Consider the following 15142-nt stretch of genomic DNA (forward strand, 5'->3'; position numbering starts at 1 on the left):
ACAGCACTGAGCAAACACAATGAATGTTAGAAAAGTGAGACTTATGTCCAGAATAATATTCGCCCCACAGTCAAGGACTGAAGGTAGGGCCAAGGTTGATGTGGGGATGTTTCAGTGCTGAAGAAACTGGCAAACCTGGCAAAAGGAATCCCAGATTCAAATGAACATATAGAAAACCTAAGGGACAGCCTCTTAGAGACAGCCACTGAATCATGAAAGCCATCAACGTTTAGGATCTTTCTGAAGCAAACCAACAGATTTAGGAGTGATGTCAATCAATCAGGAGTCAGGAGGAAGAGTGGTCATCCAGTGATCTGAAGGTTAGTGGCTCAATATCCGCTCTCCAAGTCCAGATGTTCAAGGGTCCTTGGACAAGATACCAAAATCCCACACTGACTCTGATGTGTTCCTCACTTGTAGTCCCAAGTTGTAAGGCTGAATTTAATGGTATTGGTCTTTTTTTTCATCTAAATGAATAATTGCATGACACGATCCTCTCCAGAACTTTGAAGCCAGTTAATGTCTCGTCATCGATTAGTTTTGCTGGTGAATAATGGATGTGAGCATAATTTTTACATGAAAAATTATATAAATCAAATCAGTACAGTTGCCATGGTCACAGAGTGAATTGTAATAGCAAATTGACCTACCTCAGTGGTGATTGTGTGTTGCCTGACGGTACTTTTAGTCAGGTGTTTTATTTTCAAACATAAGACCACAATGTTAAATGTCTTCATATAAATGTAACAAAGAACCAGTGGGGGTGAACTACTGTACTGTGGAAAAGTCTTAAGCCGCCACTTATTTCTTCATAGCTTACTTTAAGAAGCAGGACTTTCTTGTAATCTTTTAAAGCGGTCTTGAGCAACAGTTCCCACGGCCCTTCACTGTTTTTTTTTTAAATGGCAGCATTTTCACCCATTTCATACCTAACCACTTTCAGCAGAATTTGTGTTTCTGTTGAGTTTGTTTAGCAACTTAACACTGTTGTCTGAACCATTTTAGCATAAAATGTTACCTAACTCAAAGGATGAACTAGTGTTGTGTGGAAAACAAAACAGACAACTTAAAAGAGAAACAATTCTAAATAGCATCTTTAGGGACTTTGTAACGAGCAGCCTGTCAAAAAGACATGCATTGCCAAAAGTAACAAACACAGTTTGCCAGATATAAAATAGTGATTTTGTACCAACAAGGGGATTCCTAAAAAAATATATTAGCCAAAAATGTATTACATCTTGTTATGTGTTCATAAAAATATTTGAAGAAACTAGAACAGTGGAGGACAGATTCTGAAATGACAGGCCTTGATATAAAATATCTACAACAGATGAACAGCATCTGAAAGTGATGTACCTAAGAATAAGGACAAAAAGCCAGTATAAACCTGACACAGGACCTGAGAGATGCATCTGGACCTTCGGTTGATCCATCAGGTGTTCACTGAAGCCTCGTCATGTTTGCACAGGTTTTAATAGGTCGTATTTTCGATTTTTTTATTCCATTTTTGTCAATTTTCCATTTTTCTGACGTGACTTTTGCCCAGTATTAGACACAGATCTTTTACCAAAGTAAAGTATTAGTACTACAAGATAAAAAATGGTTGGTTATAAGAAATTGGCCTGCATTCAAAACCTTACTCGACTTAAAGTATAAAAGTAATGTTAGCAACAAATGCTAATTTCTTTCTGTATTTATTTTTTTTATTAAATATCATATTAGATTATCATTGTTGATGTCTAAATAGCAGGCAACAGTTAAATGTAGCTAACTGAGGTAGAGCTGAGTTTTAATCATATGATATACTGTAAACTGACGTGTGACTGTGAACTGTAGTTTATATCCTTCATTATCATATAATATCTGAAAGTGTTGCAAGATAAATCTGTGAGAAAATATAATGGAGGGAAAAGTATAACATTACAAGCTGTTAAACTAGTGGGCATGACATTAAAATACTAAAGTAAGGTCAAAGTACTGAGCTGCTTTTCTGTCGAGTTCTTGGTTGAATTCACCTAGTTACTGGAACTGAGAGCTACAACACATAGCACTGCGACATGTTACCTTGCCAATAACATCGTTACGGCTGAGCCTGTCCTTATCCATGACGGTGATGATTATGGTAGTCTCCCTCAACACATGGGCGGGCACGTCGAAGGGGAAGGACTCATTGAAAATGGGGTTCAGACAGCGCTTCATCACCACTGTCTTCTTTTTCTCCACACGCTTGTCCTTGTGCATGAGCCACACCTTCACATAAGGATCTACAACGTGGATGCAGAGAGCAGACGTTTACATGTTGGGGGGGGGGGGTACAAGAAGATGCTTGTGGTGATTTTTGGGGTCAGGTTAGCAATTACCCTCTTAATTGTTAAAGTCAGGGAAGGCAGCAGGGAAGCAGATACTTGTTTGAGTTCAAGGTCAACCTATTCCCTGAGCTAGGAAATATACAAATGAGGAAGTATTTCTGGAAATAGGGCCTGGGATTTGTAATAGCAATTCTGGAGCATTATTATATTCGGTAATACCAACAGCTGCCACTCCCAGTACTGCACGAAGATGTAATTTTGGAAAAGTGTGGCAGAGAAAGCATTTCACTGTGAGACTGAGCACTTTAAAATCTAGCAGCGACCAGACTGAGCTGAGGCACATTTTGCTGGGAGGCTAAAGATCCTCATAGATATACAGACAGAGAGGTCAAGGGAGAGATGCTTGATGTAATGTCACCTTGCTGCTGCAGCTATCTACAGTGGACTGTGACAAACTTCTGTGCAGACAAGTCAGTAAATGTTTGACAATGGAGACAGCCATATGTGAGGCCACTGTGCTTCCAAAGTCATAAGAAGGGCGGACAAATGGTAAACACAGTTAGAGAAGGAAAAGAGTGAACAAACACAGAGGATTCTCTACCTGACGTCCCCCCGATATCCATGGCTTTAAGATTGCGCGCTTTGATGATGTTCACAGTGATGGTGTTGGCAGTGGGATTATAGCAGAGAGACACAAGCAGGTCTCCTCGTCTCCCCTGAGAAACAAACACAATGAAGTACGAATCATGTGGTCCGATATCAGATTTCATCAGAGGATATCAAACTCCAGATTACTCACTAGCTTGTTCTCTAATGTTATATCACTGCCATTTCTACTCTAACCCCTAATGCCAAACACAGATGGCCAAGTAACCAGGCTGGATAGCCGAACACGTTGCTCATCCGAAAGCTACGCCAGTAAAGGCTCACATGCTGAAAGCAGTCACCAAATGTGTTTCATTTTAATTGAATAACACCGAGAATAAAAGAGTGTACTTTTCATGGTTGTGCCAAATGGCCATCACTTCATTTCTTACACTGCCATCACTGCAAGGCTTGAGCTCCTTCCAGAAGGTCTTCATCTGGCCCAGTTCCACCTTATTCAGGGGAATTGACACCTCTCCAATGGGGTCATTCCTGCTAAAGCGGTCATAGTCCAACACCTGGAGGTAGAGAGTGCGCTCTCTCACCTTCTCATAAGGGAAGCCTAAAAACAGACACAGAACAGATAACACTGCAGGGGGAGCTAGGGACAGCGAAGTCACAGAGACCTAAAAACAGTATTGTCAATGTTCTTAACAGTAGAGAGAGGGCAGCGTGATGTGAAGCATCCAAACAGGGATGAATTTAGCAAAGGCCAGAGTGTATTTTAAAAGCTGTTGGACCAGACAGTTCTTTCTCAAATGACCCAGAGGGATCATTATACAGCACTCCTGCCAAAGATACCCCTCTCATTCATTTTTCAAGAGCACAGGCTATTCCGACTTTGGGAAGGGTTTGAGGGTTTTCAACATTACTCTCGCAATTTTATCATTGCGCTGTGAGCCAAACACAATGTAATGAAACTCTAAATTCTAAAAACATCTATTATTAACATTATATTTATTTCTGTTTTGATTATCAAGTGAAACAGATCCTGTCTATAGCTGCGCACTGCTGTCAGTTTGAAGAGCGATATTGATGTTTTCATGTGAGTTCGAGCAAGAGAGCAAGTAAACAAATTTTCCAAGTTGTCCATTTATCACTATGAATAGACCGGGCAGTTGTCCCTAGCCCTAATAATTTCAAACACCACACTCTCTTCAAGTGGAGATAGATAAATATATATGAAAATATTTTTTTAAAAATCAATTTTTTTATAGTCTTTGAAGATCACAAAACTAAAAGCTGACTTATTTCTGGGTTTTTTTCGACTATGCTTTCTGATTTGAAGCTGAAGGAGGTCAGTTTGAAAAAGGTGAATCTGATCAAATCACACCAATATGTAACCAGCTATTTACCTTCATATGGCTATTCCATGTGATCCCACCACAGAAATTTATTTTTTTTCAATTTTCTGGTAGTATGATGGTGGAAGAATCCCAAATAGAAAAGCAAAACATTTATACTTGGATTAAAATATCAGGTCAGATTTACAAGATTTAAAGATTTACAGCCTACAAATAAAACACTGAATAAGTTGAGGTCTTCAAAAATGCTACTGTACAATGGGGTATACAAATAAAATATATATGCATGCTGTGGGGACAGATCTATCTGTCTGTCAGGTGGAATAAAGCAGCCTTTCATACAAAGGTTCTGAATTATTTCTTGAAATGTTGAAAGATCCACCGTTTAAAAAATACTGCAAATGTCCAACTAAGAAAATAAACGTCCTCTTGCTTTGTAAACGAACCTTTGTGGTTTCAAGGCTGCAGGTGGTTTAATCCAGCAGAAACTCACCTTCAAAATGTTTTAGAATCGTTACATTCACATTATTATTTTCAGAAATAATCTTGTGTGTAGAACTCAATCGGGTGTTTAAACAATCTACAAACGGAGGATGAATACATTCTTATGAAATAAATCAATGAAACCTCTTTCACTGCAGTGTTAGAACAGAACCACCAATTTATCACAAGATTGGCATGATAATCTGCATATTCACCTGAAGACAGCTGAGTGCTAGCAATATTGAGCAACTTGGGGGTTCATGGTGGCAGCTCAACCACCACTGTTGTTAGTGTGTGTTTTTATTTATCTATTTTCTCAAGATTTTGGGGGATTTTTTGGCACTAGTGACTCTTATTCAACGGACAGGAAAGAGGGCATTGAGAGTGTGGGAAGACATGCAGCATAAGGGGCCCAGGCTGGGACTCGAACCCAGGCTTGCTGCGTTGAGAAACTAAGGCGTCTGTAAAACTGTGCGATATATATTCAAACCATTTATCATTATAAAAATGTCATTTTTGAGGCTAACAAAAGCTGCATTATTAATGGCTGGGTCCCGCAAAATACATTTAAATAGGCACCTTATAGCTAAAAAATGAACCTTTTAAATGTATAAAAGTAGTAATTTGGGTACAATTTGGGTCGGACTAACATGCTTACGTGCCTTTTAAAAGTCCGATTTTGGAATGACATGCACAATAAATTGTGCTTTTCTAGAGTCATGTAAATGTGCACACTGACACCTGTAACAGTTATTTTTTGGATAAGTGGAAAAAAGACAGACCCTCAAAGAGGAAAGTTTCGTTCCAGTGGGGGTTGAGGTTCTTCCTCTTGACCTTGGTCTCCAGCTTGTGCTTCTTGTCAGGCAGCAGGTAGATTTTGACAAAAGGGTCTGAGGTGCCAGAGAAGTCCTTGGCCGGGAGCTCCTGGCCCTTGAGAACTTTGACGGTGAGGGTTGTGTTCTGGAAGCTGTAGCCTATGCTGAACTGGATGCGGCCAAGCTTTTCACTGATTGGCCCTTCGCCATCATCATCCTCTGAACCTGGAGACAGCTGCAGGGCCACAAATGCAGACAAATGAATATAAACACTAACTAATTCTGCAGCAGCCACTCACATGGAAAGTTCAGTCGAAGGGCACACACTTTGTGTATCACAAGCACATACACACAGACCTTGACAGAGAGAAGCTGTGAGGAGATGAAATTTTAGAACCGTGTTTCTATCGCAGCATACTTAAGCAGCTGCACAGTGGCTGAGATTGGTCTGACGTTAAGAAGACTGAGAGAGTTTAATTTCCTTACTAATGTCCTTAAGAGGCAGGAGCTGCTCAGATTGTAGATACGGAGCTTTAGATTCCCCATTCACTCTCACAGCCACTCTGACTGCTTTATCATTGCTTTGCACTAAAAGGCCTCTATCTGATAATAGCAGTGGACAGAGAGAGTGAAAGAGAGAGCAAGAGACAAAAAGTAGGAGGGAAAGCATTGCGTGCAAAGCATTGAGAGAACAGCCAGAGAGGCAGCTCAAGGTTGGCATTCTGCACTTGCACCTGTCTTGACAGTCACGTTTTCTCCTCCTTTGACTCCACCTTCTGTCTTTGTCCTTTAAGTATTATTTATCCCCCTCTAGCAATAGCATAAATTGGAACAAAGAACTGAGGCCTTTGTGTGGAGATAACCAAACAGTGCTTCATTAAACCACTTTGTGCAAAAGCCACTACACTGACATTTAAAAAAAGACCAACCGTGAGGAGTGTTTTGCATAAAAAAACTCACTCCAAGCATTACCTGAAATTGTTGATTTTTGTTCTGTATGCCAGAGAAACAATTTCTCACTCACTCATCATTTATCAATATGGGTTTTAGAGCTATCAGGCAGAGCAAGAATGAAGAAAAGAAATGTTCCCACTGTAATTTGTCAAACAGTAAGAGTCACCTTGGATGGCTTGTCTCACTTGATTGCCACTGTGGGAACTGCCTGTGTGTTTTTTTTTTCCTTATTATGGCTCCCTTATTACAATTTGCAGCTTTAGTTCAACCTGCTATTTGTACTGAAAATTACTTTGCAACACAGTTCTTATATGTCGATGGTGATTTGCAATGAACTCATAGTGCAAGGCAAAACTACGTTGACACCTGAATATTAACATTAATATTTCTCCACTCTTAATTTTGTCTTTGTCATTGTTATAACTCACTGACTTTAAATGATAAGGTGCAGCTGAAAGGCTACTGATTCATTAGAAAAGTGTCTAATGGTATTCCAAACCAAACTGTTTATTCATCATGGAAAATCAAACTGTCTGTGTGCTCTCTGTAGTCCAGTAGATAGTCATCAGGGTTATCTAGACTTCAATTTACGGATTAGAACTTGAAGACAGAAGTTCTGCTACCATCTGAAATTTAAAAGACTCAAACATCCTCAATTTCTGTAGTTTTCCTTTGAGAAATGCTATTCAAGAGTAAATCCAAAACTAGCAATAAACATATCTTACTCAGCTGTATTGGCTGTATCTGAACAGGTAGAGTTAGTAATATTTCTCATCTCATTATAATACTGTTTTCTGCTGGGAAAACCTGCATTGTGGCATTCAGAGTTTGACGGATCTACTGCTAATGTCCCGGTTCCATACCCTCCATGACACATTCAGATGTCGTTTGTCCTCTTGAATTGAAATTAACTGAACTGAACTGAACTGATATGAATTTAACTGAATAATACCTTAATAATACCCAAACTTCAAACTTATTTTCCAGCATAAAGAATCAACAGATATTATCTAAAAATAAAGAAGAAATAAAAAAAGGGTTTTTTTTCAAAGTTATTGCTGTGCACAGAAATGACCTCCTGTAACGCTCTTTGTTGTAGCAGAGCTGAAAAAGCATCTGAACACGTGTTGTTATTCTATAATTGTGTTATGTAGAGGTTGTGCAGTGTTGTCCAGTATGTTGAGCAGCTTTTGCAACATTGTTGTTTTCATAATCAGCTGTAGGGGCTCCAGAGAAATATGCTTTTGGGGGCATGAGGAGGACCTACACAGTATTTTGCAGTCACGGTGATGTCACAGACAGACAGTATACGCAGAGAGAAACACCCATTGTATTTTATTCTTTTTTAAACGATTGATTATTGATTGGTCTGACAGTCGACTAATGAAATGTGTTCCTTAATACATTTTATAGGGAAATCATCTGCCTAGTCACTGCTCTTTTCTTGAGCACTTAAGATTGAAATTAAGATTTTGTAACTTTTAAGATTGGTCTGAAAAGTTACAAAAAATTACATTTATAATTTTGTCTTTCATTTGAGAAAAGAAAGAAGAATATTATTTTCAGTATCTTCAATGACCAACTTCACTGCATTTAGATCATTTAAACAAAACGTGGAAACAAAGTGTGTTTACCTTTCTGTGACATCATTTTTCCTTTTGATTGAACTTTTTCTCTTTTTTTGGGAACTCATGATACTTTTGAAGTTTGGCTATTATAACTGAATACAAGACTTTAGCTGCTTAACTGTTTGTACTTGCTGTCTGATTGTCCTATTCATGATGTATTTACAATAGGAGACAGATCCGGCGGGCTCCAGGCAGGATACTCAACACTTTAAGTTTTTTAAGCCATGCTGAAGTAATCTGTACAGAATGAAGCCGGGCATTGTCCTGCTGAAAAAACCATAAGTTTTTTTCCTCTGCACACAAAAAGTGTTTTTCCTCTGCATCAATGGTTACTTACTTCACACAGATGCAAGTCACCAATACCATGGACACTGATACATCCTTATACCATCACAGACACTGGGATTTGCACATTTCACTGATAACAGGGTGGGCTTTCTCATCTTTGTTAAATAGTACTAGCTGTCCATTTTTTCTCAAAAGCGGCTGAATTTTACACTTATCTGACTATATAACACATGTGCATTGTCTTTTGGTCCATCCCAAATTTGCTTTTGCCCATTTCTACACAGAGCTAATAAATCGCTTCCTCTTTGTGTGTCCCAACTTTTCTGGAATGGGTTAGTAGATGAGCTCTCATAGGTATTTGGACAAGGATATCACACAGCTGAACTTTTATATTACAGTTCAACGGGGCATCTTACCATCACCATGTCTCCAGTGAGAGAGTTGGCCAGGTCAGTAACAGAGGAGTGGCCATCGGCATCAGGGGGTTGGCCTTTTGGGCTGTTAGCTGGCTTGTTGCCCCTGGAAGCAAAACACTGAGGTTGACAAAAGCACATCAGCGAGGACATGTGCTGAGAAGCTTACTCATCTACAGAAAGAGAGAATGTCTGAGCACATGGGGAGTCCAACCTCCACCTGTTTAGCAGTTGAAAACTGCCTATCTGAAACGATGAATTCGCTCCAAGTTTACTTTGGATACATGTCACTTCAAAGTTGAAAGTGCTTTCTTCAGCTATCATGAGCGAAGCCAAATAAAATCCGCCAAAAGATTCCACACATTAAAGCTGGGCAGAAGAACTGAGTACAATTGATGTAGAGTTGTGTCTGATGAAAATTGGAGTCTGAAATGACTATAGATAGTGTCTAGTGTGGCAAACATCCACAAATCTAACAAGAAAGTTACCTCAACCAAATAAACAAACACATTTTCAGACAGAACACAAAACAGAGCCACTACACTTAAATTGATAGAAACTAATTAATTTTCACCAATCCCTGGAGAGTTTCTGATCAACATTTATTCCCTCTGAAGATGAGACACACATTTATAATGACATATGCAGCAACATGACGTTACTATAACAACAGTGGATAGACATATACAGCAACATGTAGAGGACAGATGTTTTGTGATTAAATTTCTCTCAGTAGCACAAACAACACAAATGATTTTTAGAAACATGAAGGAGAGAGCAGAAATCTCCAATGGCACAGCTGGCTCTAAGAGTACAAATGTTAATAGGCGTTAAGTTTAGTTCCAGCACACAGGGATGGTCGAAAACATGTGGAATAAACACTCTGGGAGAGAAACCCCTATGTTCATACATCAAAAACAAAAATTACAAAAGTGTAAATAAAAGGAAAACAGCAAGAGGAAAAAAAAAGAATCAAAGGAGAAAAAAGTTGTGAGATTAAAGAAAGTATGAAAAAAGATGGAACAAGAAAGGGTCAGAAGCAAAGGTCTTGGCCAATGCAGTGTAACACATTGGACACACAGCACTCCATTTAGATGACTGGTCAAGGCACATGGAGAGGCTGAACACTGAAACTGAAACAGTTGGCCAAAACAAACAAGGAATACAAGAACTAAAACACAGAGAAAGAGGAAAATGAACAGATGCAGAGTGGATACTTAAGTTGCTGAACACACAACACAAAAAATAAAGACTTTAGAGAAGGTAGAAGGCTCAAAAAGGAATATGAGAAATACACAAGCAAGCTGGAAATTATTAATCGGTATTAGAAGAGATAGCAGGTATTAACAGCATGAACAGTACGAAAAACAGAACTAAAGAAACTGTGAAATAGTTGCAAACACCAGCACATTAGATAGAAAAACAGAGCTTCAGGAAAAGATAGTAAATGAAGGAAGGAAAGTCTGGAAACACAAGAGAGGCTAAGTTTGGTCAGTCTGATAAGTATCAAAGAATAAGAGACAAAAATACAGAGCTACACACACTCAATATCTCTAACAGGAGACAAAGGAGCAAACATGCTAAAAGGAGAAAAAGAGCACAAAGAAAAAAGAAAAAGACAATTGATCATCAGGATAAAGAGAGCAAAAACATCCTTCTTTATGAGGAGAGCTCAAAATAACTGATAGATGAGATATAACATGAAAGAGAAAATAAGTGAACACCATACAGAAATATAATATCACCGAAAACACAAAAAAAAGGACAACTAGTAAGAACATAGGAAGAGCACATTTAGAGTGTTACAAAAGAGGGCACTGTTAGAAATCGACTAACTGGAGATGATAAGAGTTATTTTTTAAAACTAACCGGATTTTCCAACCATTTAGCAACACTCTAAAAGTGTGGACTGGGAACACTGGGGCCAAAGCACAACCTGGCATTGGCTACATGTGCATATATGATATATGCAAGTAGTTGTCACTCTGAGAGTGAAGGCAATGCCTTTGACAGGCAAAAAACAAGGAGCCCATAGAAAGTCTGTCTGTCTGGCCAGCATTCTCTGTTGAGCTTTTCACCGAGAGAATGGAAATTTTTGCTGGGCGCGCTAAACTGCGAATTTGGATGAGAATTGATGCTGAATGCAGTAATGTGTGCATTTTTGCAAAAGACAAGGACAAAACTGGGGCAAAATATACTGACAAATAGACAGACAGAAAAAGCAAGCAAACAAGACAAGCAAACAGACAATCACTTCTAACAGCAAAGGAACCAGTGCGAGACGGGGGGGGAGGAGGGATGTTAACCACTTCAAGAAGGGAAGGGAATATTCATCAATTGTTGTTAGTTGTATTAGTTGCCAAAGAGGGTAATTCAATTTTCATAAGGCCTGTTTATTTGTTTCAACAGACTCTAAACTGCAGGCAACGAGTTTGAGAGGAGAGAAAAAGGCTGGATTAGGATATGAGGATGTGCTCTAAAGCAAGGAGAGACTTGTAGGGATTGAAGTAGAGCATGGCACCTCCCTCCTCCTCCACCTCCCAAGTATCGATGGGGGAGTGAAAGTCTTCAATTATTCATTCTCCTTCATGCTTCATTCAGGGGTTCAGTGCATTCTCAGGTAAGAGCTACTGTAGCCAGGGGAATGGCCTCTCTACCAGCCTTTCTCTACAGCACCTGAGGTGGTCCTATGCTCCCTGCTTCCAGGCTGTTTAAACAAAGCGGCTGGGGCTGAAGCTCTTCTGGAAGAAAAGAAGTCTCCTTCTCCAGATCAGACATTATTCCTTGAATTGAAAATGAAGATTGATTCCAGTTTATTTAATTTCTTAAAAGCTATGTTAATTGTGGCAGATGGTAGAGCTACAACTGCTATATTTTGGTGCCAATGCCTTTTCTGTCCAAACCCTTAGGGGTTGATGCAGTTGATATGATTCTGTAAAGCCTGCAGTTGTCTACAGTATCCAGTGGGAGGCAGAGTGGACTCAGATCAGATTTTCCCACAGCTAAGTCACTGAAAGTGGGCTGTTGGCATAGCAACGACTCTTGAAACACAGACCATACATATGGGGGTTTGGGGTGTGTCTGACAAGAGGCTGTTGGGAGTGGGCGCAAGGGAAGGGTGTGTTTCGAGGGGTGCAACAAACAGGCAAACACACTGAGAACAAAGAAGATACAGCATAGGATATATGACAGGTACGGGTGAGAGCCTCGCAGACACACACATTCACATGAACAGACATATGGAGGCAGGCGGGGCCACTTTGGGTTTCACCGTCCTGTGATACTATCCTGTTTTGTTACCTGACCGGGGGCCAGCAGCTCGAAGAGAGGGGGTAGGGAGGGAAAGACACTCCACTTCTCCGCTGGAGAGAGACGCGAGAAAGAGAGCCCACCCCAGCCCCTCTGTTTTTTTTTCAAACATTCAGACTCCCCACCCCTCTGCAAACATGTCACACTCAAACAAACATGCTCGACTGAGACCATGAAGTGATGTATTTCAATTTCTATGCTCAATTTCATAGACGCCCACTTGATCTATCATCCTTTAGGCATGCAGCATACTTCCCAGGATCATAGTGAAATACCACAGCAGGCCATTGCTTACATAACTCATCATCCACATGAAACACATCAACATTCACACTAAAGTCAGACACTCAGCCCTGGTGTGTCCCTTCTTAGGCTATGACCAAAAATGTGGCTGTGATATACAGATTTTGATGCCTCGACCGTTTACTAATTACTTCCTGCTGTTGGAACTATAAATGATTCCTAAACAACATAATTAAACTACTAAAATACCATTTCAGGAACAAGCAGCAAGAGAGGTGCTACTGCAGTCTGTGTACAAGCTTCTTTCACTTAATTCCAAATGGAAATAAAAAAACATGACAAATTTAGTTGCCTCCAGGTATTGACCCTTTTGAGTACTGTTTAAAGATTTTAACATATTGCTTTATTCAGCTTTAGCTGATCACTATGCTCAATACATTGCTGAGCACACAATGAAAATTAAAAATATGATAACTGTGGGTTCGAAAGACAAGTTCATCGTTTCGCTTCCATTAATGGCCTCCCAATACTCTTTGCAATTTAGTATTCATACCTCAGAGCTCAATTACAACAACTAACCTATCATTTCAGGCAATATCAGCAACACAAACTCATCAAAACATGTTTATTAAGACCCATTAAAACTCCAAAGATGAATCCGCCAAATGTTTTGCATCCAGATTCATTTCAGAGATTGCCTCTGAGGCGGAAGCTGCCGCACATATCCCACCTGTTCTGACGCAGGAGTCCCGGGTTAATGATTCTAGTAACTCATCTCCCCCTCAGCCATCCATCTATCTCGAGGTACGAGACGAGCTTGTGCACCAGCAGATACCTGCTGGCCAGAGTGCTGCCTTTGGCTCTAATGCCTTAATGTGAAGAGTACAATGAGTACTTTCTCCCAGTACTCTTTTCCCAAGGAAAAGGATTTGCACTTTGAAATTTCTCCCATTCTCCGCTGACCTGTGAATGTATGGTATATTCTCCTCTTCTCCTCCATCTCTTCTTGTGACTCCTTTTTTTCCCCTACATTAGTGCTATCTACTCCCCTCCACTCTTTGCATGTAACTGAATGCATCTCAGCACCCCCCCGAGATATGAGGATGAGCGCCATGGCCACAGGGAGCCACAGCCTCGGAGACAGCCTTAAGCAGAGCCCCTGAAGACTCTGCAGATAAGTCGGGCCTGCAAAGCCCTTGTTACAGCAGGAGCTCTGTGTCAGACCATCACAGCAGAATATAATCACTTTACATGTTTATGTACAAACACCAGATTTAATTACTTTGAAGCAGATTTTTTTTCTGTATAATATTTAAGGAAATAGGGCCTGAAATGACTGCTTTAAACAGTTTTTTCTTTAGACACGCTGACGTTACAGTGGCTCAGAGGCGCAAATCACAACAACAAGTAAAAAACACAACAGAACATTTCAGAAAAAACAGCGAAACCCTTCACAGAACACAACAATTAAAAAAGTTTCGCAGATAATATACGTAAAAATAATATTTGACGGAACATAAGTCCTTTTAGAAAAAAAAACAGGAAAACAAAGAACACGTTTCGTTAAAAATAATAATAATAACTAAGGACATTTTCTCAGAAAAGTGCTGCAAAATTAAAAAAAAAAAAACATTTTATCAAACTTTTTAACAAAACGCACATCAAACTGTGCATTGTAAAATGTAGAAATCGCTGTTTTTATATGTTATCTGAAATGCAGCTGAATTTTTTGAAAATGTTGTCGTGTTTTGCAGCTCAGGGAGTACAGTCGTGAAAAAAGTGAAAAAGTTTTCTAAGTTTTCCAAAGTTCTTTTCCTTAATCTTGTTGGAAAACATTGTGAGCTTAAGTAAAGGCGGTCGGAGAAATTTGTCAGGACTTGGGAAAAGACAGCTCTGCTGCATTGAGAACACAGCCACAGTTACACTAAGCTTTGATTTGGGTCTGCAGCACTGAAACTGCAAACAATATGTTACAAAAAGTGTTTTGGATGCTTCGTCCAATGCTCATCTCATTGGTAATTAAAGAAAGGAAATAAAATGGCACCAAAGTGATAGATATTGTTGTTACTACTTACTCAGACTCACAGTCCTGCTGTCCACACAAATCCAATTAGTATGACTGGATAAATACTTTTGAGCATTGATTTAAAAGGAACTGTGGGATGGTATACTCCCCTTTCTTCCATAAAAGATATTCCAGTGTTTCATGTGCTAAAAGAGATCTTAAAGGAAGCGCTGGAGATCCTTTTAGAATTACAATTTTAGAAGATTTGACCAGCTCTTATCCCGCCCGCTACACAGATACTTCCGGGTTATTTCTCAATTAGAAACTTTCCAAAGCAAAAAAAAAATCATTATACCAGACTCATCGTCTCCTTATGAATCTAAGTTTAGGACTGCTGGCAATGATGTGAACATGGAGCGCACCACCCTACACCACATAAAGATTTACCTCGTCCTTCTGAGACTAATGCAATGAGGGAACAAACACACAGTCATGAACTTAAATAAACACACATTTATGTTTATCAAGCTAAACTGGCCTGACTGGCATCCATTGTGTTTGTTTTCCATATCGAGTTAAGCAGTGCAATAAGCACATAAATTATTGAGTGTTATTGTATGGCCTGCATGGCAATTACCAGTCAGAGTCTTCCAGAGTACATCGTGTCTTTGAGGGACAGAAATATACATCTATGTCTATTAATATCTTCAAGAAAAAGAACCTCCACTGGCTTACACAAAATGATG

General features: G+C 39.5%; 1 protein-coding gene across 5 annotated transcripts in view; it reads right to left on the reverse strand.

Annotated features, from left to right (window-relative positions):
- syt7a (synaptotagmin VIIa) overlaps positions 1–15142 on the reverse strand; it is an 87753-nt gene that overhangs the window by 9373 nt on the left and 63238 nt on the right. For all 5 annotated transcript variants that reach the window (XM_075469995.1, XM_075469994.1, XM_075469993.1 and 2 more), the window contains 5 exons: positions 8843–8945; positions 5524–5791; positions 3347–3516; positions 2911–3025; positions 2065–2264 (listed from right to left, as the gene is read on the reverse strand). In XM_075469995.1, the coding sequence (XP_075326110.1) occupies positions 2065–2264; positions 2911–3025; positions 3347–3516; positions 5524–5791; positions 8843–8945 (856 nt within the window). The remainder of the gene's footprint in view (positions 1–2064; positions 2265–2910; positions 3026–3346; positions 3517–5523; positions 5792–8842; positions 8946–15142) is intronic.

The sequence above is a fragment of the Odontesthes bonariensis genome, chromosome 7 (genome assembly GCF_027942865.1).
Source record: "Odontesthes bonariensis isolate fOdoBon6 chromosome 7, fOdoBon6.hap1, whole genome shotgun sequence".
Classification (NCBI taxonomy): domain Eukaryota; kingdom Metazoa; phylum Chordata; class Actinopteri; order Atheriniformes; family Atherinopsidae; genus Odontesthes; species Odontesthes bonariensis.